The sequence below is a fragment of the Lacerta agilis genome, chromosome 5, assembly GCF_009819535.1.
Source record: "Lacerta agilis isolate rLacAgi1 chromosome 5, rLacAgi1.pri, whole genome shotgun sequence".
Taxonomy (NCBI): Eukaryota; Metazoa; Chordata; class Lepidosauria; order Squamata; family Lacertidae; genus Lacerta; species Lacerta agilis.
The window spans coordinates 12,258,274-12,285,615 of NC_046316.1; the positions used below are offsets into that span (position 1 = coordinate 12,258,274).

At 43.3% G+C, this 27,342-nt stretch overlaps 1 protein-coding gene across 10 annotated transcripts in view; it reads left to right on the forward strand.

Moving 5' to 3' along the window:
- GBF1 (golgi brefeldin A resistant guanine nucleotide exchange factor 1) overlaps nt 1-27,094 on the forward strand; it is a 78,397-nt gene extending 51,303 nt beyond the window's left edge. For 2 of the 10 annotated variants that reach the window (XM_033148630.1, XM_033148635.1), the window contains 26 exons: nt 163-349; nt 731-856; nt 1,693-1,781; nt 3,655-3,857; nt 4,797-4,920; nt 5,730-5,855; nt 6,780-6,862; nt 7,127-7,363; nt 7,843-7,936; nt 9,176-9,352; nt 10,579-10,643; nt 11,451-11,574; nt 12,436-12,507; nt 13,530-13,624; nt 13,946-14,099; nt 14,524-14,746; nt 15,110-15,264; nt 15,738-15,984; nt 16,501-16,703; nt 18,675-18,825; nt 20,210-20,340; nt 20,957-21,058; nt 21,912-22,025; nt 22,266-22,443; nt 23,423-23,560; nt 25,695-27,094. In XM_033148630.1, coding sequence (XP_033004521.1) covers nt 163-349; nt 731-856; nt 1,693-1,781; nt 3,655-3,857; nt 4,797-4,920; nt 5,730-5,855; nt 6,780-6,862; nt 7,127-7,363; nt 7,843-7,936; nt 9,176-9,352; nt 10,579-10,643; nt 11,451-11,574; nt 12,436-12,507; nt 13,530-13,624; nt 13,946-14,099; nt 14,524-14,746; nt 15,110-15,264; nt 15,738-15,984; nt 16,501-16,703; nt 18,675-18,825; nt 20,210-20,340; nt 20,957-21,058; nt 21,912-22,025; nt 22,266-22,443; nt 23,423-23,560; nt 25,695-25,981 — 3,885 coding nt within the window. In that variant the 3' untranslated portion in view covers nt 25,982-27,094. The remainder of the gene's footprint in view (nt 1-162; nt 350-730; nt 857-1,692; nt 1,782-3,654; nt 3,858-4,796; nt 4,921-5,729; nt 5,856-6,779; nt 6,863-7,126; nt 7,364-7,842; nt 7,937-9,175; nt 9,353-10,578; nt 10,644-11,450; nt 11,575-12,435; nt 12,508-13,529; nt 13,625-13,945; nt 14,100-14,523; nt 14,747-15,109; nt 15,265-15,737; nt 15,985-16,500; nt 16,704-18,674; nt 18,826-20,209; nt 20,341-20,956; nt 21,059-21,911; nt 22,026-22,265; nt 22,444-23,422; nt 23,561-25,694) is intronic. The other 8 variants (XM_033148631.1, XM_033148636.1, XM_033148634.1 and 5 more) reach the window with 6 other exon arrangements.
- Nucleotides 27,095-27,342: the final 248 nt, after the last annotated feature.

The window sequence follows — 27,342 nt, forward strand, 5'->3', positions numbered from 1 at the left end:
ACAGGTTATTTGCAGGGGAAGGATTTTTTTGAGGAATGGGACAATGTTAGGGAGGTTTGCGTGGATGTGTAGAGCTTTGGGGCTGAACAGCTTCTGTGGGTAGTTTTCCTTACTCAAATGATTAAACCTAATTTAATGCTTAGCTATGCTTGATTTTCCCAGAATGCCTTCCCTGTTTCTGGACAACTGTACACTACTCACCTGCTGTCCCTTGAAGCATTACTGACAGTGATAGATAGTACAGAAGCACAATGCCAAGCCAAAGTGCTCAGCAGCATCTACCAGCAGGAGAAGGAAGCACTAAAACCAAGTACAGAAACTCCCTGTAACATCAAAGAAACAACCCATAGTGAGAACCTTTTATCTTAATTTTATAGTAACGTCTGTCCTTCCTGACTGTGTTCTAGACAACACTGCTACCTTTTTCCATATATCCTCCATCCTAACCTTGACCTGATTGCTTCAAAACATCTTAAATGATACCTTCTTGCTTTCTATCGGTTTTTTCTCAACAAGGAATTAATCCATCATTTCCATTTTTTTTTAAAAAAATATTGTGCATGAATTTGAGCTGGTCTGTGGATATTCATTCTCCGTTGAATAACATTTCCTTTCTTTGAAGGCGAATAGTTATGTTACTTCAGAGTGAGTAATAACTGTATCTATATAATAACATGATGACTTTAAAACTTCGTCCTGGATAACTCTGGTTCTCTTCTTTCCCCTGTAGTTGTTGAGGGGCTGCTGACAGATGGCAAATCACCCGGTGCAGAATTGCCAGACACTAATGGCTGCTTGACAGCCAGCCACATGAAGCAGCAAGACAGTCTGAATTTGGAGTTGGGAAATAACGCAGGTAAATGATGAATATTTGTGTGCAATAGAACACTTCAAATGTTGACTTCTTTTTGCCATTCTGTAGCTGTACTGCAGCTTGAGGTCTCTGGTACCGGTGAAGCATTTAAATGATGCACGTTTCCTTTCATGTTCTATATATTGCGTCAGGCATTTGAAGACAACTTGGGATGAGGGTGGTTAAATGTCACTGGATCATGTGATATGTTACAGTAGAAGTAAGTACAGTGGTCCTCGGGTTAAGAACTTAATTCGTTCTGGAGGTCCATTCTTAACCTGAAACTGTTCTTAACCTGAAGCACCACTTTAGTTAATGGGACCTTCCGCTGCTGCTGTGCCACCAGAGCACGATTTCTGTTCTTATCTTGAAGCAAAGTTCTTAACCTGAAGCGTTATTTCTGGGTTAGCGGAGTCTGTAACCTGAAGCGTATGTAACCTGAAGCGTATGTAACCCGAGGTACCACTGTACATGATTCAAAGTATATGCTATAACTTATTCTATCCCATAATGTGTGAGGCAGCTACATGTTTACTTGCCCTTTCCCCCATTACTTGTGGTTGCCCACATTTTGTTTCCACTATATAAACAAAGTGATGGGGGAAGATAGCTACTTTCTCATGTTACATGTGAGAATATGTTTTTCTTTGTACCTCCATCTACTGTAACTTGTGAAGTAGTCCCTTGCAAGATTTGGGCTTATAGAGAAAAGCATTGGTGCTGGGATGGGGTTGTGGGGTGGGGTCATGTGGGAAGAAAGTTGTTTTTATCTGTATATTGCAAGTAATGGGAAATGTGGGAAAGGATCCAATGTGAAAACATTCTGCTTTTGTTTTTAGCAGAAAAGACCATTCCAAAGAAGCCTACCCGCTTTTCCTGCGTCCTACCCACAACACACGAATTGATAATGATTAAGAGCAAAAAGAAGGTATGGCATGTTGTTGATCTGAAAGATATGTGAGTGGGTATGACACATACAATAAAGAACAGACTTTACCCTCAGACTTACAATTTTAAAATATAAGATATATAAGAAGAGCATGATGAGTGTTTTGACTGTATTTATTTGAATGAATGAATGAATAAATAAATACTTTTATTATTTGTACCCCACCCATCTGACTTTGTTGGGTTGCCAACAAAGTATTAAAAGAACAAATAAAACATCAACCAGTAAAAACTTCCCTGAGCAGGGCTGCCTTTGGACGTCTTCTAAAAGTCAAATAGTTGTTCATCTGCTTGACATCTAATGGGAGGGTGTTCCACAGGATGGAACCTTTTTCTTTCTGAACCTGCTTTCAAATGAGGTGTTCCCTCATGAAGCTGTTACATTTTGAATCTTGAATGCCAATAACCAGTAATTGAAAATTGTATTGCGGTGACTGCTGTACCTGGTGAGATATTGTGGGAAGCAGGACTTTGCCAGAGGAACAAAGATGAAGGATGCTGTTTTGTACGTATCCATAGGAATTGGTCTTACAGTCATCAAAGTGTTGTTTCCTGTTAGTGATGGGCAGTAACCGAGGACTGACATTTATTCTGGTGCTTTAGTAAAGTTCACATAGATGTTTGTGTTTGATCTCTAGTCACACACAACCTTTTAGTTAACCCTCTCTTGGGTAGCTGCTTATGACATTATCTACTTGTATTACGTATTCCTGAGCTTCAGAAACCCAGTTTTGACAAATGTGAGTAATGGTTAACATGTACGCTCTGTGTTTATTCAACAAGTGGCCATATCCCTTTCGAAGATGAACCTTAAAAGATGAACTTGTTAAATTTTATTTATATACTAGCTGACCCGGCCACGCGTTGCTGTGGCTAATAATGTGGATTGGAAAAGGAAGTATAGTGGAAAAGAGGAAATGTATGGTTTTTATACCTTATTTTGTTGAAGTGTAGGATGTCTGCAGTGTGTTTTGATGTGTAGTTGTTGACTTTGTGTAGTTTGGAGGTGTTTGTGGTGGGACGGGATATGTTTTGGAAAAAATATAAATGAATTCCTATGGACGTGGGATGGGGTATGTTTTCTGAAAAATATAAATGAATTCCTGTGTCCTATAAAGAACTTAGAGATCCATTTTAAATAAAAGTACACCTTCTACTCATGTAAAAACAGCAGGGAGGCCCCATAAATAACCCAGAGATGCATTTTATTTAAAAGGGCACATTCTAGTCATTTAAAAATGTGGTGATTTCCGGACCGTCCGTTGGCCGGAGTTAGAAGGCGAGTGGGCTGTATCCGGCCATGGGCCCTAGGTTGTCTACCCCTGGTGCAGCCGGGTAAGGTGTTGCCATGGCGTGTGTTTTTGGGCAGGCTTGTTTCTGTGCACGCGGTGGAGGCTTCATTGGGAGGCGTCGTTGGGTAAAATTTGTCTTTTTGGTCGGCATGGGTACTCGGCGCAGAGAGTGTTAATTTCACAATCAGCAATGTGTGGGATAGGGGGATATGGATGTGAAAATGATATGACAAAACAGACAAAGGGAACTTAGACATATGTGCTATCCTCTTAACCAGTGAAACACTGGTTGATATTTCCAAATATTATAATTTTATCCCCCACTTTCCTATTTGAAAATACTGAAACAGGCTTTTATGACAAAGAACACATTTAAAAAGTTGCTTTTTATGAATGTGTTGCATCACAGAGGACTTTAATCAGAAGGTGAAATGCAAACCTAAAAGCCTAAAGGAAGTAGGTTATTGAAGATATGGCACAAATTGGCTATTAGGATAATACTAACTATGTAGGACTATGTAGGATGTCTTCTGTTAATTATATTGTTTTGACTTTTTCCAGCTTTTGATAAGTGGTTCAGAGCAGTTCAATCAAAAGCCAAAGAAAGGGATACAGTTTCTTCAGGAGAAGAACCTCTTGGCTACCCCCATGGATAATAATGAAGTAGCAAAGTGGCTGAGGGAGAATCCTCGACTGGACAAGAAAATGATTGGAGAATTTGTCAGTGACCGGAAGAATGTAGACTTGCTGGAAAGTTTTGTGGGGTGAGTAGAAATGTTTGGATTGGTCATAAACAGGAAACCAGTTGGAAAGTTCTGGCATAGGAAAATTCCCCTTCCCCGGTCTTCTGGATCTGCTGCATTCTGCACTGCATGAAACCCTTAGTTTTAACCACCATAGAGGTAGCCTGTTTTTAAAGGACCTTGATTTTAATAAACTTAATTACAATACATTCTGTGGTGCTGTGTTGTTGTTGTTTTAACTTCATAATTAGTGATTTTTATTTCATGATTTTTATTTTGCATTGTACTGTACTGTACCATACTGTATTTTAATTTAATTTAATTGTTATGGCCTGGATTAAACTAACCCAGCACGCTAGCAGAAATCAGTGCAAGGGCTCCTGCTAGTGCAATGTGGCTTTCCTCCCCTCCTCTTGTGCATCCTCTGCAACCCCCTCTCCCCACCACTACCACCATCAAATCCTCTCTGGAGGGTCAGGAGAATCCCCAGAACAGTGTACAGGGGGAGGATGAGGGGGCTCATTCTATATGACAAACAGAAATGCTTCTGTTGACATGCAGAGCACAACATTGGATTCCACCCTGTATTTTTGTAACCCAACCTGGAAGCATTTGATAAATAAATACAAATGAAAAATAAAAAATGCTGACTCTTAGACAAAAGTGAGAGAAAATAGCTTTCAGCAAGAGCATCCGAGGTTGGCTGAGCCTTATGGCGTGGGTGAGCTGCTATGCGGTGCAAAGCAATGCTGTCCTCTTCTCCTTTCCTTTACCAGGATGTTTAGCATCATTATAGACTGTACATTAAAACAGAAAAAACCAAAGCCTAGAGAAACTGAACTCCTTACTGTCAAGTCATAGTCTGGAAATCTTTTCTGCATTTTGACCCTTAAAGATTTTGAGGTATGTGACTGCTTGCAAGCTACTTTCTTCTAACCACTTTTGCTGCTTATGTTTCAGGACTTTCGGTTTCCAAGGCTTGCGATTAGATGAAGCCCTGCGACTCTACTTAGAAGCTTTCAGGTTGCCAGGAGAGGCTCCTGTAATCCATAGGCTGTTGGAAGTCTTTACAGAACATTGGCGCGTAAGTTTTGAAATTGCCGAGAAGCTTTGATTTGTTCCTGCGGCCCTCCCACCAGCCACATAACTAAATTGAAATGAAGCAACGCGTCTCTAGTCTTCTCTGCGGCAGTTGGTCAGCATGGGAAGAAACTACTGATTTCAGTCAGGATGTGTTCATTCCACCTCATAGCGCAGTGAGCTAGAATATTACGTCTGAGAGATGTTGTTGTTACTAGTTTAATTCATTCTTTGCTTTTTGCAACAAAGGAGCCTCAAAGCAACTTAACAACAAAAACAAAAAAACTGGCAGCAAGTGACAAGCTGAAACAAAAGTGAATGTATGTAACAAGAAAGTCTGGGGTGATGGACTATACTGAAATGGTGAAATTAACTGCCAAATTAAGAGGGCATAATGTCAAAGTGTTTAAGGAAGAATGTAGACCACTGATGGTTTTTCTATCAAATTATCACCCATATATGAAGTCACGGGCAGGATTTAAAATATAAGCAGTGGATTACTGAAAGATTTAATGGTAGTGGGGTTTAGTTAGTAATAATATATGTGTTATAAAAGAGCTAATAAAAAAGTAAAAAACAAACATCAGGAAAGGAGAGGTGGGAAGTCAAGAAGAAACTTCGGATGTTAAAAGAAATGTATATAATGATAAATGCTTTTAAATATTTTTGGAGACTTAATAAAAATAATATGAAAAAGACAGTCTGGGGCAACATAACACTTGCCATCCAGGTGCTAGAAACGGCATAAATAGGAATTAAGTGTTGCATTTAGATTGTAATGTGTCTGATTTGTATTGTCATTTTACATTTCAGAAATTGAATGGGTCTCCGTTTGCCAATAGTGATGCTTGTTTTGCCCTTGCCTATGCAGTTATCATGCTGAATACTGACCAACACAATCATAATGTTCGCAAGCAGAGTGTACCTATGACTCTAGAGGTGAGCTCTGATGTCTTCACACACCCTGCATATCTAGACGTTTTTGCTGGCTTTCACATCACTGAGGTCGATTCTTTCTCCACCACCATGCTTTCTCTTCTTTCTTTCTCTTTGACTTGTAGTATTTTAAGACATAATAGTAAAATAGCCCTCCAGTGGCCTTTCAGAAGGCACCTTGTTGCTGTACATCATACTAAAACTTGCCTGCAAATTGCCAACGGTCAAATATATTGATAACTGATAATTCAAGTGTACCTAAAAGATGCTCTCACCCCCTGTATACCCACGAGGTGCTGTGTTTTGCAGGAGAGATTTTGCAGATACCATCCTGTCAAGAGAAAGTTGGCTTGGGATTTTAGTGTAGTAGCAGCTACCTTCTAAAATTCCCTCTCATTGTATAAGGGACAGGCACCTTCCCTGTTGTATTTCGGTGCCTGTTAATGACATTCCTCTTTCAATAAGCTTTCTAAGTGGAGATCTTTGTTCCAGTTTGTTTCTGCATTGGATTTGAATGGATTTCATGTATGTGATGTTGTTTTTCCAAACAGTTTTTGCATATACATAATTGCTTTTCTTTAGATCAGGCATAGGCAAACTCTGCCCTCCCCTCCAGATGTTTTGGGACTACAATTCCCATCATCCCTGACCACTGGTCCTGTTTGCTAGGGATCATGGGAGTTGTAGTCCCAAAACATCTGTAGGGCAGAGTTTGCCTATGCCTGCTTTAGATTGTTTTTCTTTTTGCAACTTGTATTATATATTCTTTATTATGGTGTAAATTGATTTGGAATACCTCATTGGAAGCAATTTGTTAGTGACAGTTTGTGCGCCAGTACCTAGCAACATGTTAAAATAATTGTGATGTCTGTTTCAAAGCGGCAATCACAATGTAATACTCTGCTTTCTGTTGCTACTGCTTAACAGGAATTCCGAAAAAATCTGAAAGGGGTAAATGGAGGCAAGGACTTTGAGCAGGACATGCTGGAGGACATGTATCATGCCATCAAGTAAGTGATTGCTGAACTACAGCTCCCATCATATACTTGCTGAGGCTGATGGGAGTTATAGTTCAGCCACATCTGGAGGGCCACAGGTTCCCCACACCTGCCCCTGGTTGATGTTAGGCCAGCCTTTTCTACCCTTCTTTTCCCAGCTCATTCATCTTGTTGCAAGTAAGACACACACAGTGTATTATGTCGGGTACCAACAATTGTGCATTGATGCAGAATGTTAATATGTAAACACAATATTTCTGTCCTAATCTTGGGTAGAAATGAAGAGATTGTGATGCCAGAGGAGCAGACGGGCCTAGTAAAGGAAAACTATGTATGGAGTGTGCTGCTGCATCGTGGAGTCACCGATGAAGGAATCTTTCTGCATGTCCCACGTGGAAGCTATGATCACGACCTCTTTGCCATGACCTGGGGGCCCACTGTGGCAGCTCTGTCCTATGTTTTTGACAAGAGCCTGGATGAAACGATTATTCAGAAGGCTATCTCTGGTTTCAGGTAATGCTCCTTCACAACATCCAGCAGAAACTCATTTTGTATATACATAAATTGTTTTTACCTAGATCAAAGCTTTTTGCATCCAGGGAAAATACGCTGGCACTGCCTAGTAAATGAGTGAGGCATATATTGCTTAAGCCTATTGAATATCTATCTATTCATGGGTAGGCAAGACTGGAAAATCAATTTCTACTGGCATACAGAAATGCTTATCCTAGATGCCATTGAGCTGCATTACCACTGTGGTTTCTGCCTCATTTAATTCACAATTAAGTTCCATCATATCCTGAGCTTCTGAAATTTTGAGTGTCATCATTAAAACATACAAACACAAAATTTGTCATTTGAATGTTGCCAGTTAGAATTGAATTATCAAATTTGATGTAAGTTTTCCACTGAAGGGTGGTGTGAGGCCCCTAAAGCTCCTACAGAAAATGCAGTGTGTTTCCTCTTACATTGCTGTGGTTTCTCTTTTTCAGAAAATGTGCTATGATTTCTGCCCATTATGGCCTCAGTGATGTTTTTGACAACCTCATAATTTCTCTCTGCAAGTTCACAGCTCTTAGCAGTGAGGTGAGTCTGCAAATGAAGGGAGATGGTGTGAGACTGATTCTAAACGGAACCATGGTTAATACTCATCAGCTGATGGTGTGTTTAGGGGAGTTAACACCTGCTTTCTGCAGGGTTGAGCTGTGTGCGGGAGTTCCCTACGGCAGCCCCCCTCCCACATATCAGTTGATGAGAGGGGGAATGGAGGATTAAATCCTGCTTTCTGCAGGGAACAACTGTATATGCCTTTTCCCCTCAGCTGAACTGAATTGAACCCCTCCCCATCGGCTAACATTACTTGCCCTTAGGGCAGGGATCAGCAACCTTTTTCAGCCGTGGGCAGGTCCACCGTCCTTCAGACCATGTGGTGGGCCGGACTATATTTTTTTTTGGGGGGGGGATGAATGAATTCCTTTGCCCCACAAATAACCCAGAGATGCATTTTAAATAAAAGGACACATTCTACTCATGTAAAAACACGCTGATTCCCGGAACGTCCGTGGGCCGGATTGAGAAGGTGATTGGGCCGCATCCAGCCCACGGGCCTTAGGTTGCCGACCCCTGCCTTAGGGTGATGTCCGCTGATTGTTGGGCTTTTTTTTATTTAATGGCTTGGTAAACCAAATTGGAACCCCTGGTGGGCCAAATTTGGCCCACATAATGGAGGTTCCCCATTCTGGGAGTGACTTAAAAGAAATAAGGAAGGTGTTTGCATGGAAGGCCGATTCGAGCATGAAGGGCAGCTAGGGGGAAAAGCCAAAATCCCTGATGCCTTCTAAGCCACTCCATAGAGAAAGTTTCTTACTTCTAGTACAGCCATTGGGAACCTCCTGCTTCACATCTCTTAACATTCATCCTGGGATGATCATAGAGAATTGATAGTCCAATAAAGGTGAAGGCTCTGCTCACGTTCCAATGGAATCAGATCACCTTGATTTACATAGGTGATGGACCGTCTGTGAAATTGACAATCTTAAAGGAAGTCTGACAGGAAGCCATCCTGGAGCAGGTTGTGTGCTTATAGAGGCGAACTTCCTGAGCTGAAGATTTCAGTTTGTTTTAAGAGCTGTTCCACATAAAGCACATTACAGTAGACAATCTGTGAAATTACAGAAGCATGAATTATGGTGCAAAGTCCCCCAGGAAGGGTCTCGGCTAGCGTTGTGATCAGCCTGTTGATGACGTTCCACTGAATGGCCTGACTGGTTTGTGGTGAGCTTCTCCCCACCCACCCCTGACTTCTCTGTACCATTTCTCCTGCAGTCTATTGAGAATCTGCCTACAGTTTTTGGAAGCAATCCCAAAGCTCATATTGCGGCAAAGACTGTGTTCCACTTGGCTCATCGCCATGGTGACATTTTGCGAGAGGGCTGGAAAAACATCATGGAGGCCATGCTACAACTTTTCAGAGCAGAGCTGTTGCCGAAGACCATGGTGGAGGTAAATTGATGGCAGATGCCAGGCTAATTGGGTTGAGATTGTATGGGACGTATATGGGTTGTTGAAACAATAATAGGATGAAATAAAGGATAGAAATATCTTTAAAACTTTATTATCAGTAATAGACTGATATGGGGTTATAGTTCAGTAGTAGCGCATTCCATGCAGAAGATCCCAGAGTTAAACCCTGGCATCTCCAGATGAATAAAGAATGCTTGATAGCAGGGCTTAGGAAAGACTAAATGGTCCTACTTGGCATAAGCAATTCCACGTGCTCACTAATATCTGTTCTTGTGCTGTACTATTGGCATATAGCACCTGTATAGAACCAAAATAATTTCTTGTTAATGTTAGAGATGTAACAGAGATGATATAGATGTTATATGCATGTGGATTTGATTACTGGAGAGATAACTGTACACAATTAAGATTTTTTCCCCCCGTTTGGATGGTAGAAGTGGTCTAGAGCAGAATCTTGCTGGGCCAGAACTTCTAAATTGAGAAGAATATATTTTAAAAACTGAACTATGTGATATGGGGGAAAGCACAAAATAGGACAGGCATAGGCAAACTCGGACCAGTGGTCAGGGATGATGGGAATTGTAGTCTCAAAACATCTTGAGGGCTGAGTTTGCCTATGCCTGAAATAGGACATACTATTTGAAAACATGTGACTAATAATCCTTAAAACATGTAACTAATAAATCCTTAGACTTGTAACCAATTTATGCTACTAAAATTGCCTAACATTATGGAACTCTCATTCCTGTTAAAGAAACTGCCATGTGAGCCTTCTCCTTCCTCTTGTTTGCTCTACAGACAGTGCAATAGCCATTAAGGCCCATAAACAGGCAAATAGTGCCTTCCCTAGAACCGGTGATGATTCATGGTAGGGTAGACATTTTTTGTAGGAGACCAGAAATAGAAAGGTTCTTTAATTCAAAGTACCCAAAGTTAATAATCAAGCAGCATGGGAGTTAATTAACATCACCTAAAGTGTGAAGTGTCTCTGAATAGTAATCAGACTTGATTTAGCTCAGTTCCAAGAGGCTCTGCTTTCCAAGGGGCAATCCTTTTACCTACAGCGGCCCATAGTTTGTTGTGCTAAACAGGGATGCTCCAATGAGAGCGTCAATTTGAGAAGGGAAGAGGGAGTTGTGAACCCAAAGGACCAAATTAAACCCTTGGTTTGGGTAATACAAATGACGTATTGGCTTAATTTCCAGGTTGAGGACTTTGTAGATCCCAATGGCAAGATCTCTCTGCAACGCGAGGAGACACCTTCCAACCGGTGAGTAATCTGGAGAGTGTTTACACATTGGCAGGCAAATATGCTCTTCTGTTGCCTGGTATAAGCTATCAGGTGCTAGAGAACACAAGTAGGATCTGTAACAAAATATTGTAATATGGCATGCTCCTGTTCCGCCAGCCAGCCAGCCAAGTCATGCCCTATTTTGGGATACTCTATTCTATCCTCCCTCCCTTTAGATTTCCCCTTAATAGTCCAGCCATTATTTCCCCTAAGTCTTCTGGTACCTCTTTTGTTGAGTGTGGATGGTGCTGTTTGACTACAGTCAGTTAGCATTTGGTGCCTTCTGAGCATGCACAATCCTCATTGGGCTGTTTCTTTGGTTGGGGATGCCTTCCACCACTTGGTTCCCCTGCATGAAGATTTTTTTTTTTTCACTTCTGCAAACTTTTGGGTTTACCAGGAATCTTGTGTGTGTTGGTGTTGTCGTATTGGCTACATAAGTACAGGCACTTTCCCCCGAAGAACAGAAGTGGAGTAGAACAAGTGTGATCCCACAACAAAATGAAGTGCTTCTGCATAGGTCAGGCATAGGCAAACTCGGCCCTCCAGTTGTTTTGGGACTACAACTCCCATCATCCCTGACCACTGGTCTTGTTAGCTAGGGATGATGGGAGTTGTAGTCCCAAAACATCTGGAGGGCTGAGTTTGCCTATGCCTGCCATAGGTGGTGCAGTTTTGGCGACATAAGCATAGGCACTCAAAATCTTGAATTATTATGTAGCTATAAGATATGATACTGTATATCAGTATGCCCTTGATATGACCAAATGTACTTTTTTCTTCTAGTGGTGAGTCCACAATGCTGAGTTTCGTTAGTTGGCTGACACTCAGTGGCACAGAACAATCTGGTATGAGGGGACCATCTACAGAGAACCAGGAGGCAAAGAGAATGGCCCTGGAGTGTATAAAGGTAATTCATGGTCAGCAAGCTGGGAGGGCACATATACAGGAGGGCAGTAGGCTCTGCCTGTTGAAAGCTTTATTTATATTATAAGGTTCATTATTGTTTCACAAGATGTGTATCTCTTTAAAAGCCAGAGTAAAAGTCATGACCTAGGTTTACAGCTGTGAAGCAAGTGCTGTTAAGTTGTGTTAATTAAGCTGTGTCAGCAATTGGGTACAGTACATAAAGAGCAGTGTGTACCTCTTTCAGTACCCTGGTGCATGGGTCATACTTATTGATTTAGTGTAAAAGGAGTTTTTGTGGTTTCTTGTAATTAAAGCTGAGCAAACAACGCTGAGCGTTTCTTCATTGCTTCCGGAATTTGTGGTCTCCCCAGCACGCTTTCTGCAGTGCAATTACTCTCCTAAATACTCAACCATGCCTGCCCACCTGCCAGAACTGCACCTGGACAGCTCTTGTTTGAACAGGTTCTCTTCTCATAGCACATGATGAGAATTTGGGGCTTAAATGCAACTTCTGTGTGCCCACATAGTTAGCATAATCTGGGGCAGTGCCTTCTCTCCAGGGAAGCATTTATTTATTATAGCTGCTGCAGCTGTATCCTGTTCTCCCTCCAAAGAGCTGAAAGTTGTAGTTAGGCTGAGAGAGATTATGTCTTAATTTCCATAAAAAGAGGTGCTGGGGTCAAATCAGAGGCCCTTCCCCTTAACTGGTGTGGGGGACTTTGTGGCAGAGCAGTTAATTATGGATCTGCTCAAGGACACTTCCTCTTTTTTTGTAATTTGTAAGTTCCAGGAGAGATCGCTGGTACCGTTAGGCCTTGTTTTCTTCCTAATGCACATCCTTTTTTCACTTTCTCCTCTATAGCAATGTGACCCAGAGAAGCTGATAACTGAAAGCAAGTTTCTGCAACTGGAGTCCCTGCAGGAGCTAATGAAGGTGAGGGTGAATAAGCATCCCATATAGGTTTGGTGTGTATGAACTGCATGGGTATGATCTTGAACTGTGTGTTCAAGTCAACAGGGAGTCATGTTGCCCAAACACCATGGAAGTATTGCATGCTGTGTTAGCACACATTGCCCACAGGAGACTTGGCCAGTTCCGTTCCTGAGTTGGAGGTTTCCATGTGAGACTAATGAGCCAGAGGCTCATCCATTGCATAGGCCTTTGAACACGCCCCTTCTCTAGGTTGTTTTACAGCATTACTCTAAACAATTGGTTTTCATTCCACTGCTTAGCCGGATAGGCAGACATATCAAAGTTTGAAAAAATGAGCACTTCCTAGGAGCTCCTTTTCATATAGTCTCCTAGGTTTGTTTGATTTTGTAACTTGGATAATTTGAATCATCTGTTGTAAATTTGGATTATTTTTAATTATTTCCCCGCCTCCTTTTTCCCCTATTACATTTATTCAGTGTTTCAAGTTACATGGATAGTTCTTTTTCCTGGACTTTTTTGGCATTTTTGAAGTTCTACTATTAAAAGTTATTTTTTTGAGTGTCTGCTGCTTTGGAAATTCTAAGGTGGGGGCCTGCAGAAGGAGGTGGGATTCCAAAGAAGCAACCAGATTTTCTTCCTTTGATACAAGTCTAGCGTATCATGCTGAATAGTGAAGTCCAGTTGTTTGGATTGGCACTGTAAGTAAAACTAAGGGCAGCTGACAGATAAAAAAGACCCAGTTGGCCGTTCTCCTTAGATCTGTAGCCATTGCTTTGGCTTTCCATCCCCAGAGATATAAATCCATCAGAGCAGGAACTGATGGTCCTGCTACTTCACAGCAGCAATGCATCAAAGGATGTATGTACAGTGTTATGCCTACATGAGCTTCCTTGCTTTTTCATTTCCCTTGCTGCTGCAAGAAGTCATTGAGGAGAGATTGAGCATACATAGACTTCTGTTGTGGGGAATTTTCATTCCATATCATTCTCTAAATATGTATGGGTATTATTTGCTTGCTTCAGGCTCTCATCTCTGTGACTCCTGATGAGGAAACATATGATGAGGAAGATTGTGCCTTCTGCTTGGAGATGCTTCTGAGGATTGTGCTGGAGAACAGGTGAGTCATACAGATGCACCACCAGAGGCATTCCAGCTTTGAACTGTTCTTTTTATGATCTTCCATATAGTTGCTTTATGTATAGATTTATATTGAACTCATACACTACCTTAGCTTTCTTTGTATTCTTACAGTACTGGTCAGGGAACATACTCTCTTATTCTTGCCACACCTATTTAGTTGTGGACTCGAGGGACCTGACTTCCCTCTTGATGTGAATCTGAATATAAAAGTATTTGCACATGCCAACTGGGTTTCAGGTCTTCTGAAGCTGTGCTTGCATGTGTCTTGTCATAATGTCCTCTCTCCCTCTTTGTCTAGGGACCGTGTAGCCTTTGTATGGCAAGCAGTGCGAGACCACCTCTTCCACTTGTGTGTTAATGCTGTGGAGTATTGCTTCCTGGTTGAGAGGGCAGTGGTGGGGCTGTTGCGGCTGGCAATCCGTCTTTTGCGCAGAGAGGAGATCAGTGCCCAGGTAAAGGGGGGCTTTATGGAGTGGTCTGCTCTTATTGTTGGACCTCTTGTTCATTGTATCTCTGGTATGATGACTTTCTTCCTTGAGTTTTGTGGCTGAAGCACAGAATATTCATCATTCCCTCTATTTCTGAAGTTTAGAGGTGAATACTAGTCCTTACATAACCAAAACAATGACAGCCTTGTGCAAGAGGGAGGAAGCAGCCCAGAAGAGTCCCAGGTTTGCATAAGGACTTTTTTTCTAAGGAAAATGTCAGGAGCACACACAGAGACAGCTCCAATACATAAAGGTCCTCCATTTTATCCTCCTGTATTGATAAAGGACCTTTCACATAATGCAGACTGTGGTCAGGGAGTGAAAGCAAAATGCAAGAGTGAAGCTGGTGTAGCGATAGCTTGACTCACCCTTGCTTCTCTCTGAGCAGGTGCTGCTCTCCTTGCGTATCTTGCTCATGATGAAACCCAGCATGCTGAACAGAGCCAGTCACCAGATTGCGTATGGTCTTCATGAGCTTCTCAAGACCAATGCTGCCAACATCCATTCTGGAGATGACTGGTACACGCTCTTTAGCCTCCTGGAATGCATTGGATCAGGGGTGAAACCACCCCCAGCACTGCAGGCTACAGCAAGAGCAGAGAATGACACAGGTAAGATTTGTCCTTGGCAGTGGGTTTGTTGTCTGTTGGTCCTGGGTTAGGAGTGAGCAGTGAGGTGGCCAAATTTGCTGATGATACTAAATTGTTCAGCATCGTTAAAACAAGAAATAGATTTTGAGGAGCTCCAAAAGAACCTCTCAAAACTGAGTGAATGGGTGGTAAAATGGCAAATGCAACTGAACGTAAACAGGTGTAAAATGATGCATGTTAGGGCCAAAAAATCTTTATTTCACATATGCTGATGGGATCTGAACTGGCAGTGACACATGCAGTTGCCACTAGCACAGCTCTTTGCTGCCATGAAATTGGTATTCCCTTGCATCTTTTGTCTCACTCCGTTTTGCTTATTTAAAGGGGCTCAGTCAGACAGTGAGATCTATCACCCAAATGAAGCCAGCCTAGATCGTGGCTACACTTCTGATTCAGAGGTGTATGCAGATCACAGCAAGCAAGGCAAAATGCATCGTTCAGTGACTGATGTGGACGTGATGAACAGCGGCTGGCTTGTGGTAAGTAGTACCAAGGGCTTCCACCTGCTTTATGCATGTCTTTGTTGAGGCAACAGGCTGTAGAGAAAGCCCAAACCCAAGTCATATTTGAGGTTAGCACTGCATCAAAGCTCCTATTTCTGAGTCTGGAAACAGTCTTGTTTGCATGGCTAGTCTCTGGCAACACTTCCACCCAGATTCCAGGGGAAGGCAAGTACAACCGTATAGTTCTGTCCGAAGACTGCAAAAACAGGCCTTCCAACACAGACTTTTCTGGCAAGTGAATTGAGTGAACTGGCCCAAATCCAACTGTCTCCATAGGGATCTGGCTATTTATGAAAAGGCAACATTCTAAGGAAGCAGGAGCCCAGAGACTTGGAACGGCACATCAGGTGCTTGTTGGAAGTTAGTCCAGGCAATGCAGCCCATTCTCTTGGCTGTAGAGAGGGCTGACGGTTGCCATATTGGACTCAAACATACTTTTCGTTTCACAGGTTGGGAAGGATGACCTTGACAGCCCAAAGGCCATGGCTGGACTCTCCAAACTGGGCAGTTCACCCTTGGTGAATCAGTACAGCCTGACTGTGGGGATGGACTTGGGCCCACACAATACCAAGTCGCTCATGAAGTGTGTGGAGTCCTTATCTTTCATTGTGCGAGATGCTGCCCATGTCACACCTGAAAACTTTGAGCTCTGTGTCAAAACTATCCGCATCTTTGTAGAGGCCAGTCTAAATGGAGGTGAGGCCATAACTTTTCTATAACCTGAGTGTTTGGCTGTGGGGCTCCAGGTTATATCTATATCAAATTAAGGGAGCAATCTACACCCATTAGGCGAGTTTTTTTTAAAATAAAAAATAAAAAAGACAGATCAACTAGACCTGCTGTCATGGGCTGGCTGAACACAGAGGAATGATGGGAGGCACCAGCTAGGGAACCCACAAGGGATGAAGGCTCAGATCTCAGGGATTGGTGATGGAATGACAATGAGTGGGCAGAGGGAGAAGCCTGGGGGGAGGAGGAGGTGTCAGAAGCTGTAGAGGTAACATATCCTGTTAGTGTTCTTTTAAGAGGTATGTTCTTTTAAGAATGACGTAGAACTTAGCATCCCACCAGAAATGCATGAGCTTTCCTTCTTTAATGTTTCACATCTGGAGATCCCTGAGCTGAGAGTTTCAGGTTGTTTATTTAGCATTAGAATTAGGCACGAGATGTTGCTGGAGAACCGCAACCTAGAGAAATTCTTCTTGTTCTTAGGGTGCAAGTCCCAGGAAAAGCGAGGGAAGAGCCACAAGTATGACCCCAAATCGACCCGTTTCAAGAAGAAAGCAAAGGAGAGCTCTCTGAGGCACTTGAGGGCATCTAGCCAGCATCAGCACCGCTCGGCCAGTGATGAGGATGATGAGGATGAGAGCATCCCTGCCAGTTACCACACTGTGTCTTTACAGGTTAGTCAGGACGTAAGTATAGCCTGGATTTCTTCCTTGTCTTTCCCTGCGGTCATCCTGGTTGCAGTAGCTTTGGGTCAACCTAGGTGTGGCATTATTCATATTCTTTGGCCTTGCATGATTGATTTTATTTTCAGAGTAGTGTGGGAAATAGCTGAGGTGGCAGCGGTTGGCAAGGAGAGAGTGAGTTGGATCAGGACCATGGCTCAAGGGATGAAGGACTTTATTTCGATACCCCCACTGTGGTCCTGATGCAAATCAAGGAAGACCCATGTCTGTTACTCACAATGGAAGGAAAACATCCATTGGTATCAACAGACAGTGGAAGGGGCTAATTTTGTTTGGGAACACAGTGGGAGCAAAGGTTAAAGCCCCACTTCACTGCAGCTTCTATACAATTTGCCCGCCACCAGCCAGCTATTGTAAAACACACAGCAGCCAACCACACAAGGCCAAACAGCATGAATAACATCACATCTAGTTTGATCCTTAGTGATGCAGCATCTGCAGGGAGTTTCCCTATATCTTGTTTGATACTATAAAATATATGGATACTACAGTACAGTCGAGAGTAGTTTATTGGAAATGTATCTTCAACAGAAAAAAGAACCATCTTGAATAGGAAGATTTCCTTCCAGGATTATGCAGAGGCCTGTAGACAGTTCCCTTGATAACAGTGCAAATGAGCATGGAATGACTTCTATGATGATGATACACCCTTAGGAATAGGATGGTGTTCGTCTGTGCTTCAAGTGACTGAGAAGCTACAGTACTTCTGTCCCTGAAAGGAAACTGAAGCCAAGTTGTTGGATTGTGTCTAATGAAGCACACAAAAAGTTTTGAAAGCAAGCTGTGTTTGCTTGGAGGGTGAAGTTGGCAAGGGTTATGTAGGATTAGAGTTTCATTAGTGAACAATTCTTAGGTGGGTGGGCACAATATACTGAAGGTCATTGTTGATTGGTGACCTACTGGTCAATTTCTAGTGGGAAGTCTTGGTGCCTCTTAGGAGCTAGGATTCTTGTTAAGGTAGACCTTGGTCTGTCCTAGCAAGGCACATTTTTTGCTTGAGTGTCTACTCAGGCTCTTTTAATACAGATCTCTTTTATTTTAACTATTAAAGTGGTACAGTGGTACCTTGGTTCCCAAACAGCTTAGTTGTCGAACAAATTGTCTCCCGAACGCTGCAAACTTGGAAGTAAGTGTTCCAGTTTGTGAATGTTTTTCAGAAGCCGAACGTCCGACGTGGCTTCTGGGCTTCCATAGCTTCTGTTTGAGTGCAGGAAGCTTCTGCAGCCAATCAGAAGCCGTGCCTTGGTTTTCAAATGGTTTCGGGAGTCGGGCAGACTCCCAGAATGGATTAAGTTCGAGAACTAAGGTACCAGTGTATTGAGTTTGCACTCATACCTTATAGATTTAGTCCAACCATGGGGATCCTAGGGAGAAAATCATGACCACACAAAACTGAAGTTGCTATACCCTTAGGTTAGAGGGATGCAGGTAGTTGGGGGGCGGGCAGTGGGGGTATCTCTGGAAAGTGTCCAGAGGGTTGGTGTGGGTGCATTGTTCCTTTCTATGGGGATTGAAAAGTGCCTTAGTTCTTGCTTGCATGGTTCTGTCTCTTGTTGGGGTTATGGGGGCATTTTGCTATGAATCTGTATTTCAGTACAGAGTAACACACCCAACCAGATATTCTAGAAAAGTGAGAAATTAAAAATAGGAATTCCCTTCCTATAGATTATGGCTTCCTTAATCAAACCAAGAATCAGTTGGAACTTATGAACACGTTTATACACTTGTAGGCTTATTTCCTCAAGCGTGGGTGATCGCCGTGTTTCTTCCCCTTCTGATAATCATATTTGTTTTGACACATCCACGATGACGGGACGTTGCTTTTCCTCCATTCTGAGCATTGACGGTGTCTTAATTTCATTTTGTTCATAGATAGGCAGGTTGTTTGTTGTCAACTTACGAATTCTTTTGCAGCTGCTGGACCTGATGCACACCCTTCACACACGAGCTGCCACCATCTATAGTTCTTGGGCTGAAGAGCAGCACCATCTGGAGGCTGCGGGAAAGAAAATTGAAGCAGACTCTCAGACGTTATGGGCCAATTGCTGGTGCCCATTACTGCAAGGTAAGCCTAGCCCATCCTAGCATACAAGAACAGGGCGGTCCAACTTTTCATATCAAGTGGGCCGCAAGAGAACTTTGATATGGAAGCTGCAGGCTGCACACTACCTGGTCAAGGGGGAGGGGAGCGAGGGCAAAATTTGTCACCCCACCCCACTCTGCGCTCACACTGCCCTCCTCAAGGTGGCTAAGCAAAGTGCTGGGCTTTGTGAAGAAGGTGTTAGGCTCTGGCAGGGTCCTAAAGTCCTTACACCTCCTTCCCCAAGCTGGTAATGTGCTAACTAGGCTTTGGGAAGGAGACGGGAGGACTCTAGGACCCTGTCAGAGCCCTCAAGTTTCCTTCCCAAAACCCAGCGCCTTGCTTACATGGCTTTGGGAAGGCAGCGTGAGGGCCAGGGAGGGGTGTCAAATGTTGCCGAAAAAGGCCTTGACCATTGGGTTGCACATTGGACCACCCTGGACTAGAAGATAGCAGCTACATGCATTAGAATTGGACGTGAGGCAGTTGAAGTAATACACTTTAAGGGAAGAGTGATATTAAACAAAAAAAATGTTGCTAAGCACCCTGTGTTAATCATCATCATCATCATCACCACCACCATCATCACTTTATTATTTATACCACATCCATCTGGCTGGGTTTCCGCAGCCACTCTGGGCAGCTCCCAACAGAATATTAAAAACATGATGAAACATCAAACATTAAAAACTTCCCTAAACAGGGCTGCCTTCAGAACACATATTCAGAACACGTTAAGAGCAGCTTCGGATGTGTGTTCATCAAAGCAGATACTGGGCTTATTATATGTGCTTGATATTCTGTGCCAGTCAGACATGCATTTTTGAAGGGAGTTTCCATTCAAATCTAGTAGCTTGATTTAGCTGCTTGTTGCTAGTAAGCATCTTGCTACCGACCCTGTTATTTACTTTTCACTGCACTTTGAGAAGCTCAAATAGTATTTCCCCTTTGCTTTTAAGAAAGATTTTCATGCCAAAATATGATAAACTTTTCCTAGTGACTTACTGGTCCCGGTGGACTCCCCACCGTGATACTTCTGATTCATTACACACAGGAACATCTGATTTGAATGGCTCACGCAAACAGTTCTCTAAATTGCAGCCCTCTAGAAACTTGACAGCAACTCAGGATTGTAATGGGGTAAATTATATTTTTATGTGACAGGCCCATGGATTGCTGTGACAGATTAATTTTTTCAACCGTGCTGTTGTGGAAACCCAGGGCTCTATGCTTGTCCAGGACTACATTTAATAAGCATCTAATGGTTCTGTGCTTTTGGGGAGGTTGTGTGAAGCATGTAAGCAAGGGCTGGAGTTGCTTGGTGCAGAATGAAGGTTCTCCCCCTCATTTTAACTTGCGCTCTTTGCAGGTATTGCCTGCCTGTGTTGTGATGCAAGGCGACAGGTGCGGATGCAGGCACTGACCTACCTGCAGCGGGCTCTCCTTGTGCATGACCTGCAGGCTCTGGATGCCTTAGAGTGGGAATCCTGTTTCAATAAGGTACTGTTATATGCCTACATTGGCAAAGAAATGTGGGCGAATGGGCTCATCTTCCCAAAGGAGGCAATGGAAGCTTGTGGAGGAAGATAGGACTTCTCCTGACCCAAGACCTTGCTGAGTTCTGGCACAATTTAAACTGTGTAACTTGCTTCCACCTCCTAGTCTTTTTCCTCCCCTGGTAGAATATACTTTTTGAGGCAGGGAGGACATCTGAGAGATTTGTTGAAGGTGAGACAGTAGATCTGCCTGGTCATCACTGGGTAAGGCTCAGCCACACACTCTTTATCTGCTATCCTGACAGGTGGCAATGCAGAAGAACGGTCAGGCATGAGGGAGAATTTTCTGGGCTGCAAACCGACCAATTTGTTTATTTATTAAGGTCCCAATTTAGTAATTTATTAAGGTCCACAGATGAAAGGCTAAATGTTCAAGGTAAATACAATAAATACTCTGTTTTCCTTTATCTTAAAGGTATCTCACCTGTACATTTGAAAATCTAGGCAGGTCCAAAGCATATATTGCACATCTGATAGAAAGGACTGCCCCTATTTCAAGTAGAAACAGCAGAAATCCTCTTGTTCTTCTCTACCAGCATGTTGCTTATCTTGGATAATAGGTGCTGTTTCCTTTGCTGACCAAACTCCTAGAAAATATCAGCCCAGCGGATGTCGGTGGAATGGAGGAGACCAGAATGAGAGCCTCTACTCTCCTCTCCAAGGTGTGAGGCCTCTTACTTTACTTTTCAGAGAGCAAAGCTTTCTAATGTTAAGTAAATCACTTTAAAGGTTCCTATGCCTATGCCTATTAGGCAGTTGGGATGAGCAGACTTGAACTGGGGCTTTCAGGAGACACCCAGTGTCTCTACTTTGAATTGCTACCTTCCTTTGAACTGGTGTCCCCATTCCCAGTGGGAAGTGGTGTAGTAGTCTCCTGCCCTGCATTCATTGTCACTAAACAAAAACGAAGTCTATAATCCTAGTAACTTTTTCTATTTATATGTACTTCATCTGCAATCCCTGTAGCAGGGTGAGGAATTTGTTTTAGCTCTCTGTGGTTGGCTAACAAGGTTTAAGGAGCTAGAGAGGATTTATTTTAAGTAACTACATTTTCACCTTTACAGTTGAAATGAAAGGTTAACTTGCAAAAAGACAACCCTGCTTGTGCAGGCCACCCCCTCCCCCCGATATTTATACACAGAATTTAAAGCTTAACAACATTTTGAAGTAATATCACCTTGCCTGTCTTAATTCTGGCCATCTGTGTTAAGATTGTAGCATGTGTACAACCTTGTTCATTTCATTAAATTGATTGCTCTCGCAGGATTTAAGCATTGTGGCCACATGGTCTTGTGATTTTTTTACAAGAGGCCTTAAACAAGCTTTTGGGTCACCAATCTGAAAGGGGAGGACTCAAGTGTGGCACAGCATTCCTGGGGTTTGGAATCCTTTAATAGGGCAGAGCTGTCTAGGATAAATAACCTTGAACATACCCTGTGGTGTCAGAGCAGCCACCTTAGGCCCCTCTTCCTCTCATGCTATATGCTTACTGTGTCATCTTATTTTCTATTCTAGGTCTTTCTGCAGCACTTGTCTCCACTGCTCTCCCTCCCAACCTTTGCTGCACTATGGCTGACAATTCTAGATTTCATGGACAAATACATGCATTCTGGGTCCAGTGACTTGTTGGTATGTATTTGCTGCCCCTTCAGGTTTCTAGGATCTCTCCTTGCTAGGCCCATGTCTAAAATGCATGTTAACACCCCTCTGGGCCTTTCCACCCTTCTTGGTCTTCCAGTGATCCACTGGCCAGCCCCATGATAACCTCTGATAGTGATCTAAAAGAGGACTTGAGGGAGCAGTTGATTCAGAAGGAAGAAAGTGTACAGGATCTCAGATTTTAGGTCTTAGATATGTCTTGCCTTGCAGCCAGAGGCCATCCCTGAATCACTGAAAAATATGCTGCTAGTAATGGACACGGCTGGAATATTCCACAGTGCTGACTCACGAACAGGCTACTCTGATCTCTGGGAGATCACCTGGGAACGCATAGACTGCTTTCTGCCAAAACTGCGGGATGAGCTCTTCAAACAGACAGTCATCCAAGGTATGCAAGCCAACTGCTTTGTATTATGTTTAGAATCTGTGAACAAGCTTCATGTTCTGAGAGAGGCACGTGGAGGTATGTAGAAGTGGCCATGCAAGATTCCTTGCAGAAAGAAATGAAACTAACAGAAAAGCATGCTTAGTTACTCACTGATACAAATATCTTTATTTTGGCTCAGCATGTTTGGTAGTAAAACTCCTTCAGGAGCTTGAAAAATGTGTGAGTTCTTAAAATTCAAAGCCACCTTATTGTTCAGATCTAATCAACTTGTAAACCTAGTTTAGTATAGATGGTGAGGGTTGTGTTCCTACTTTTTCATGCTGGTTCTTGAGTTGGTTAGAGTTTGAGTACAAGGTGTTTTTGAACATTAATAAGTTTTTCAAGCTGCTGAAGGGGCAGTGTTTTACTCTGAAATGTGTTGAGCTGCAATAAAGAGTTTTGCATCAATGAGCACCAGAGACTGTTCTCCTTTTCATTTTGTTCCCCTTTCATTTCTTTCCCCATTTTCTTGTGCTCCTTGCAGAAAGGAGCCAGTGCTTGGGGCTTGAGATGGACCCTAGAATGCAGTAGATCTGAGGCTTTACTAGACAGCAACAGAAATTGAGCTCCTAGCCAATTCCAAAACCAATGTTGCGCATCTCTTGCTTTCTTTGCCTGAAAAGATGCCTGGGCCTGAGCACAAACAGTCCTAATGGCTTACTAAGTTAAGATTCACACCACAGTTCATGCCTTGGTTCCCTTGATGATGCAGACTATTGGGGAGGGGGGCTGTTGCACAGAGTGTGCTAGAATAGACTCCTGATGTCTTGTCATAGTAGAGAATACTTGTGTGTGGGTTGGTGTGTATAGTCTTGTCCCATGTTGCCAGAGCAGCCTGATCTGACATGAGTGGGAGCACACAGTCTTGATTTAAGGGAAAGCCTTTTTCCTCAAGAGGTATAATCTTTTATTTTTTCTTCTGCTTGCTGTTTTTATTTAGACCCAGTTCCTACCTTACCAATAGAGATGCATCCTCCCAAACAAACAGTATCTTCCCTGCCACATTCCCCTGGAGGGGATACAAGGACTGCCACCCATTCAGCACCCTCTGAGAAGTCTCCTGAGCTGGCAGCCATTGGTAAGTCCTACAGTTCCTGCAAGAATGAGCTGCTTCTATCACCACCACCACCACCACCACCACAATCTAATAGGCATGATATAAAAGGAATAGGAAGAGAAGAGGAAGCAAGCATTGGAGAGGTGTTGTTTCACTGGCTGATGAATGGGATCATGTTTGTCTCCTTCTTGCCATATTCTTCCTGGGAAGCAAGTGGCCTACGTCACCTAGCTGGTGGCAGAAATGAGAGTTTGCCACCTTTTCAGGCAGGCAGCGAGGAAACAAACCCCCTGCAGCGGCTCCTTTCCTGTCTTATGGGTGGGACCAGATCTCTTCTGGGCACCACAGTTCAAGAAGGATACTGACAAGCTGGAACGTTTCCAGACGAGGGCAACCAAAATGGTCAAAGGCCTGAAAACGATGCCTTATGAGGAACGGCTTAGGGAGCTGGGTATGTTTAGCCTGAAGAAGAGAAGGTTAAGGGGTGATATGATAGCAATGTTCAAATATATAAAAAGGATGTCATATAGAGGAGGGAGAAAGGTTGTTTTCTGCCGCTCCAGAGAAGCGGACACGGAGCAATGGATTCAAACTACAAGAAAAAAGATTCCACCTAAACATTAGGAAGAACTTCCTGACAGTAAGAGCTGTTCGACAGTGGAATTTGCTGCCAAGGAGTGTGGTGGAGTCTCCTTCTTTGGAGGTCTTTAAGCGGAGGCTTGACAGCCATCTGTCAGGAATGCTTTGATGGTGTTTCCTGCTTGGCAGGGGGTTGGACTGGACGGCCCTTGTGGTCTCTTCCAACTCTATGATTCTATGATTCTTCTTTTCTGCAAACTGGTGGCAGTAGTAACAGCAGCAGCAGTATTGCATGACTGTAATTTTTCGAATATCCTCATCACTGCACATGAGGCTTTACAAACTAATGCAAGTTAAAAAATATATATGAACCAGCAACAAACATATCCCTGTTCCAGGTTGCTTACAGTCTTAAAGTCTTACAATGTGCAAAGTACAGCAAACACAGGAGAGGAATCCGTATTTGTTAAATTTATATTCTGCCTTTCCACCAAATAGTGCTCAGGGCGATTAACAGCAGTAAAATACAAAGTAAAAATAAAAACAAGTAGGTAAAAACATCAGTAAAATGCATCCATTTGTATATTTACAGATGCCCTAACAAGGTGGGTAATGAGGCCACACACTTGTCTGACTAAAAGTGCTTTTGACTGCTGGCTGAAGGGTTAAAGATGGGGCTAGACCAAGAAGAGGTAGCGCTGGATAAAAGAGAGAGAATTCAGTTGCTCTGCTTAAGCTTCAGTTAGAGGTTAAGCCAAAGCATTCTCATAAAAGATGAGTTTCAAGGTGAGGTTTGAAGGGGAGAAAGAGTTGGCGCCACTTGTGTTTGTGTTCTGGGAGTTCCAGCCTAAGGAGCAGCAAGGAAGAATGGGTAGAACCATTTAAGAGGACAGGAATCTGTTGAGCTACTAATGGTGTAGAGTTAAAGAAACAAATATATGTGGAATGAGAAACAGAATGAGAAACTAGTATAGGAATTGGAGGAGGCACCTCATGTGTGACTGAAGAGGCAGTGAGATGATGATGATTTATTAATTTATTGAATTTATATACCTGGGGGTCTCACAGAATCAAATCAAGATATACCTAATAAAAATAAAAACAGCAACGCAATAGCTCCACCCCCCCAAAAAACCACATTTTTAAAGAGCATAGGATGTAAATAGGATCAACCAGAGACCTGGTTGAAATTTTGCCTGGCATCTAAAGGTGTATAATGAAGGTGCCAGACGAACTTCCCTGGGGAGAGCATTCCACAAATGGGGAGCCACTGCAGAGAAGGCCCGTTCTTGTGTTGCTACCCTTCGAACAACTCGAGGAAGGGGCACAGGAAGGAGGGCCTCAGAAGATGATCTCAGGATCTGGGTAGGTTCATATGGAAAGAGGCGGTCCTTGAGATATTGCGGTCCCTGGAACAGGGAGTGAAAAGAAACCAAGAGAAAGAGGAATGATTTGTGTGTACTTATACACACCAAGAGTGAGCTAGGTGAAGCTTGGGGAGGTCATGGAACATACCGTATTATCCGGTGACTAATTTTCCCCTTGAACAAGTGAAAAATCTATTCTCTTCTCTCAGCAGACCCTGAGACGGCTTCAGTTCCAAGCAGTTCCAGTCTCTCTGGACCACAGTTCCACCCTCCAGCAGCAGCACCTGTGAAAGTGAGCTCGGCGAAAGATGCACCTCAAACGGTGGCACAGCAGCCTCTTATTCTTCAGCCTCTGGCCTCCCCCTTACAGGTGGGAGTGCCACCTATGACTCTACCTATTATTCTGAACCCAGCCCTCATAGAGGCCACCTCTCCTGTGCCTCTTCTGGCCTCCCAGCGGCCGACTGACCCCATGACAGCTTCTGAAGTCAACTGAGGAGAGGAGTAAAGAGGACAGTTGGCTGCAGGGGTGATGGTGGTACAGGATGCTCTGTCTGGTAGAAGCCATGATTGCTGTAGGGAAGACCCTAGCAGAAGTGTGGAAGGCCACTTTGCAACGTGGCTGTCCTCCCCAGTGGACCTAAGGCCAAAAATTTCATCCCAGCTCATCTGTTCCATGGCCCTGGGCTCCTTTTGTGCAGAGGCAATCTCTGTGTGGGTGATGGCCAGCTTCTCTTTAGCGTTAGTGGGCAGCAGTCAGTTTTTCAGCACACACCTTCTGCTGCCTGTGATCTAAAAGAAAAGAAAGAAGGTAGGCGTTTCCTGCAGAGTGGAGCAGAGGAGCCAGATTCCCTAGGAAATTAAGCAGAGGCATTCCTATTACGGATATTTGCTTGCCTATATTCATTGGCATTGACTTGAGAATATGACTTTTCCTATCACCACTCTTTGGCTTGACTCTTCAGGGTACTCTTCAGCTACTCTGCTGGGTAGCGAGAGCTGGGGGAAAAATATCTGCCCACTGGACAAGACCAGAGAATGTGGGAAAGGAAGCAGAGGCCTGGGCCCAGGACAGGAGGGGGAACCTCTGCTGTGCTGAGCGAGCTGTACCATCTTGACTAAGTCTTGTACTGGAAGCTCTCTTCCTTTCAGTTAAATCGCACTGGGTGCCCTCCAGGCATTCTTTTCTTGCACTCACGATCTCCTCGCAAGATAACTGGACTCGGGTGATTAGTGCCCGATAAGGTGAGAGGCTTCTGGGAGCGGGCAGGAATTGGCCTCTACCATACATGATGCTATAACTCATTTGGGAATAGGCTGCTAAATTTTCCTTCTGATCCCTGCTAGTGGTCGCTTTCACTTTAGGAGGATGCCATTAACCCCTCCTGCACCTCTGGCCTCTTAGCACAAAAGCAGAGTGAAATGTGTCTCATCTAGTGCTTCCTTCCTCTTATGCATTAGGCTAAAATTCTCCACATTTATTGCAGAATCCCATTGGGAACTGAAGCCAGTGTCTACTGTGTGGAACGGCAGGTGACTGTGTGTGTGTATATATATATAAGGAGTCTGTTGACTTTTTACAGTGGAATAAATATGACCTGTAAATGAACTATTTTGGCTTAGCAGTTCTTCTCCCCATCCCCCCTACCAGGGGTGCCAACTTGAATAAAGTATTGAGGATCCCAGGTAAGCCACACCCCGTATAATGCCCATCAACCTGGGGGGGCGACCCCCTCAAATATTTTATATTCCCCTATCACATTCATATTTTGATGCCGTTTGAGGGCGTGGATCTTTTATCATCCTTAACTATTGAGGATATGACATCACACTGCTCATCACTCACCAATCTGCTTG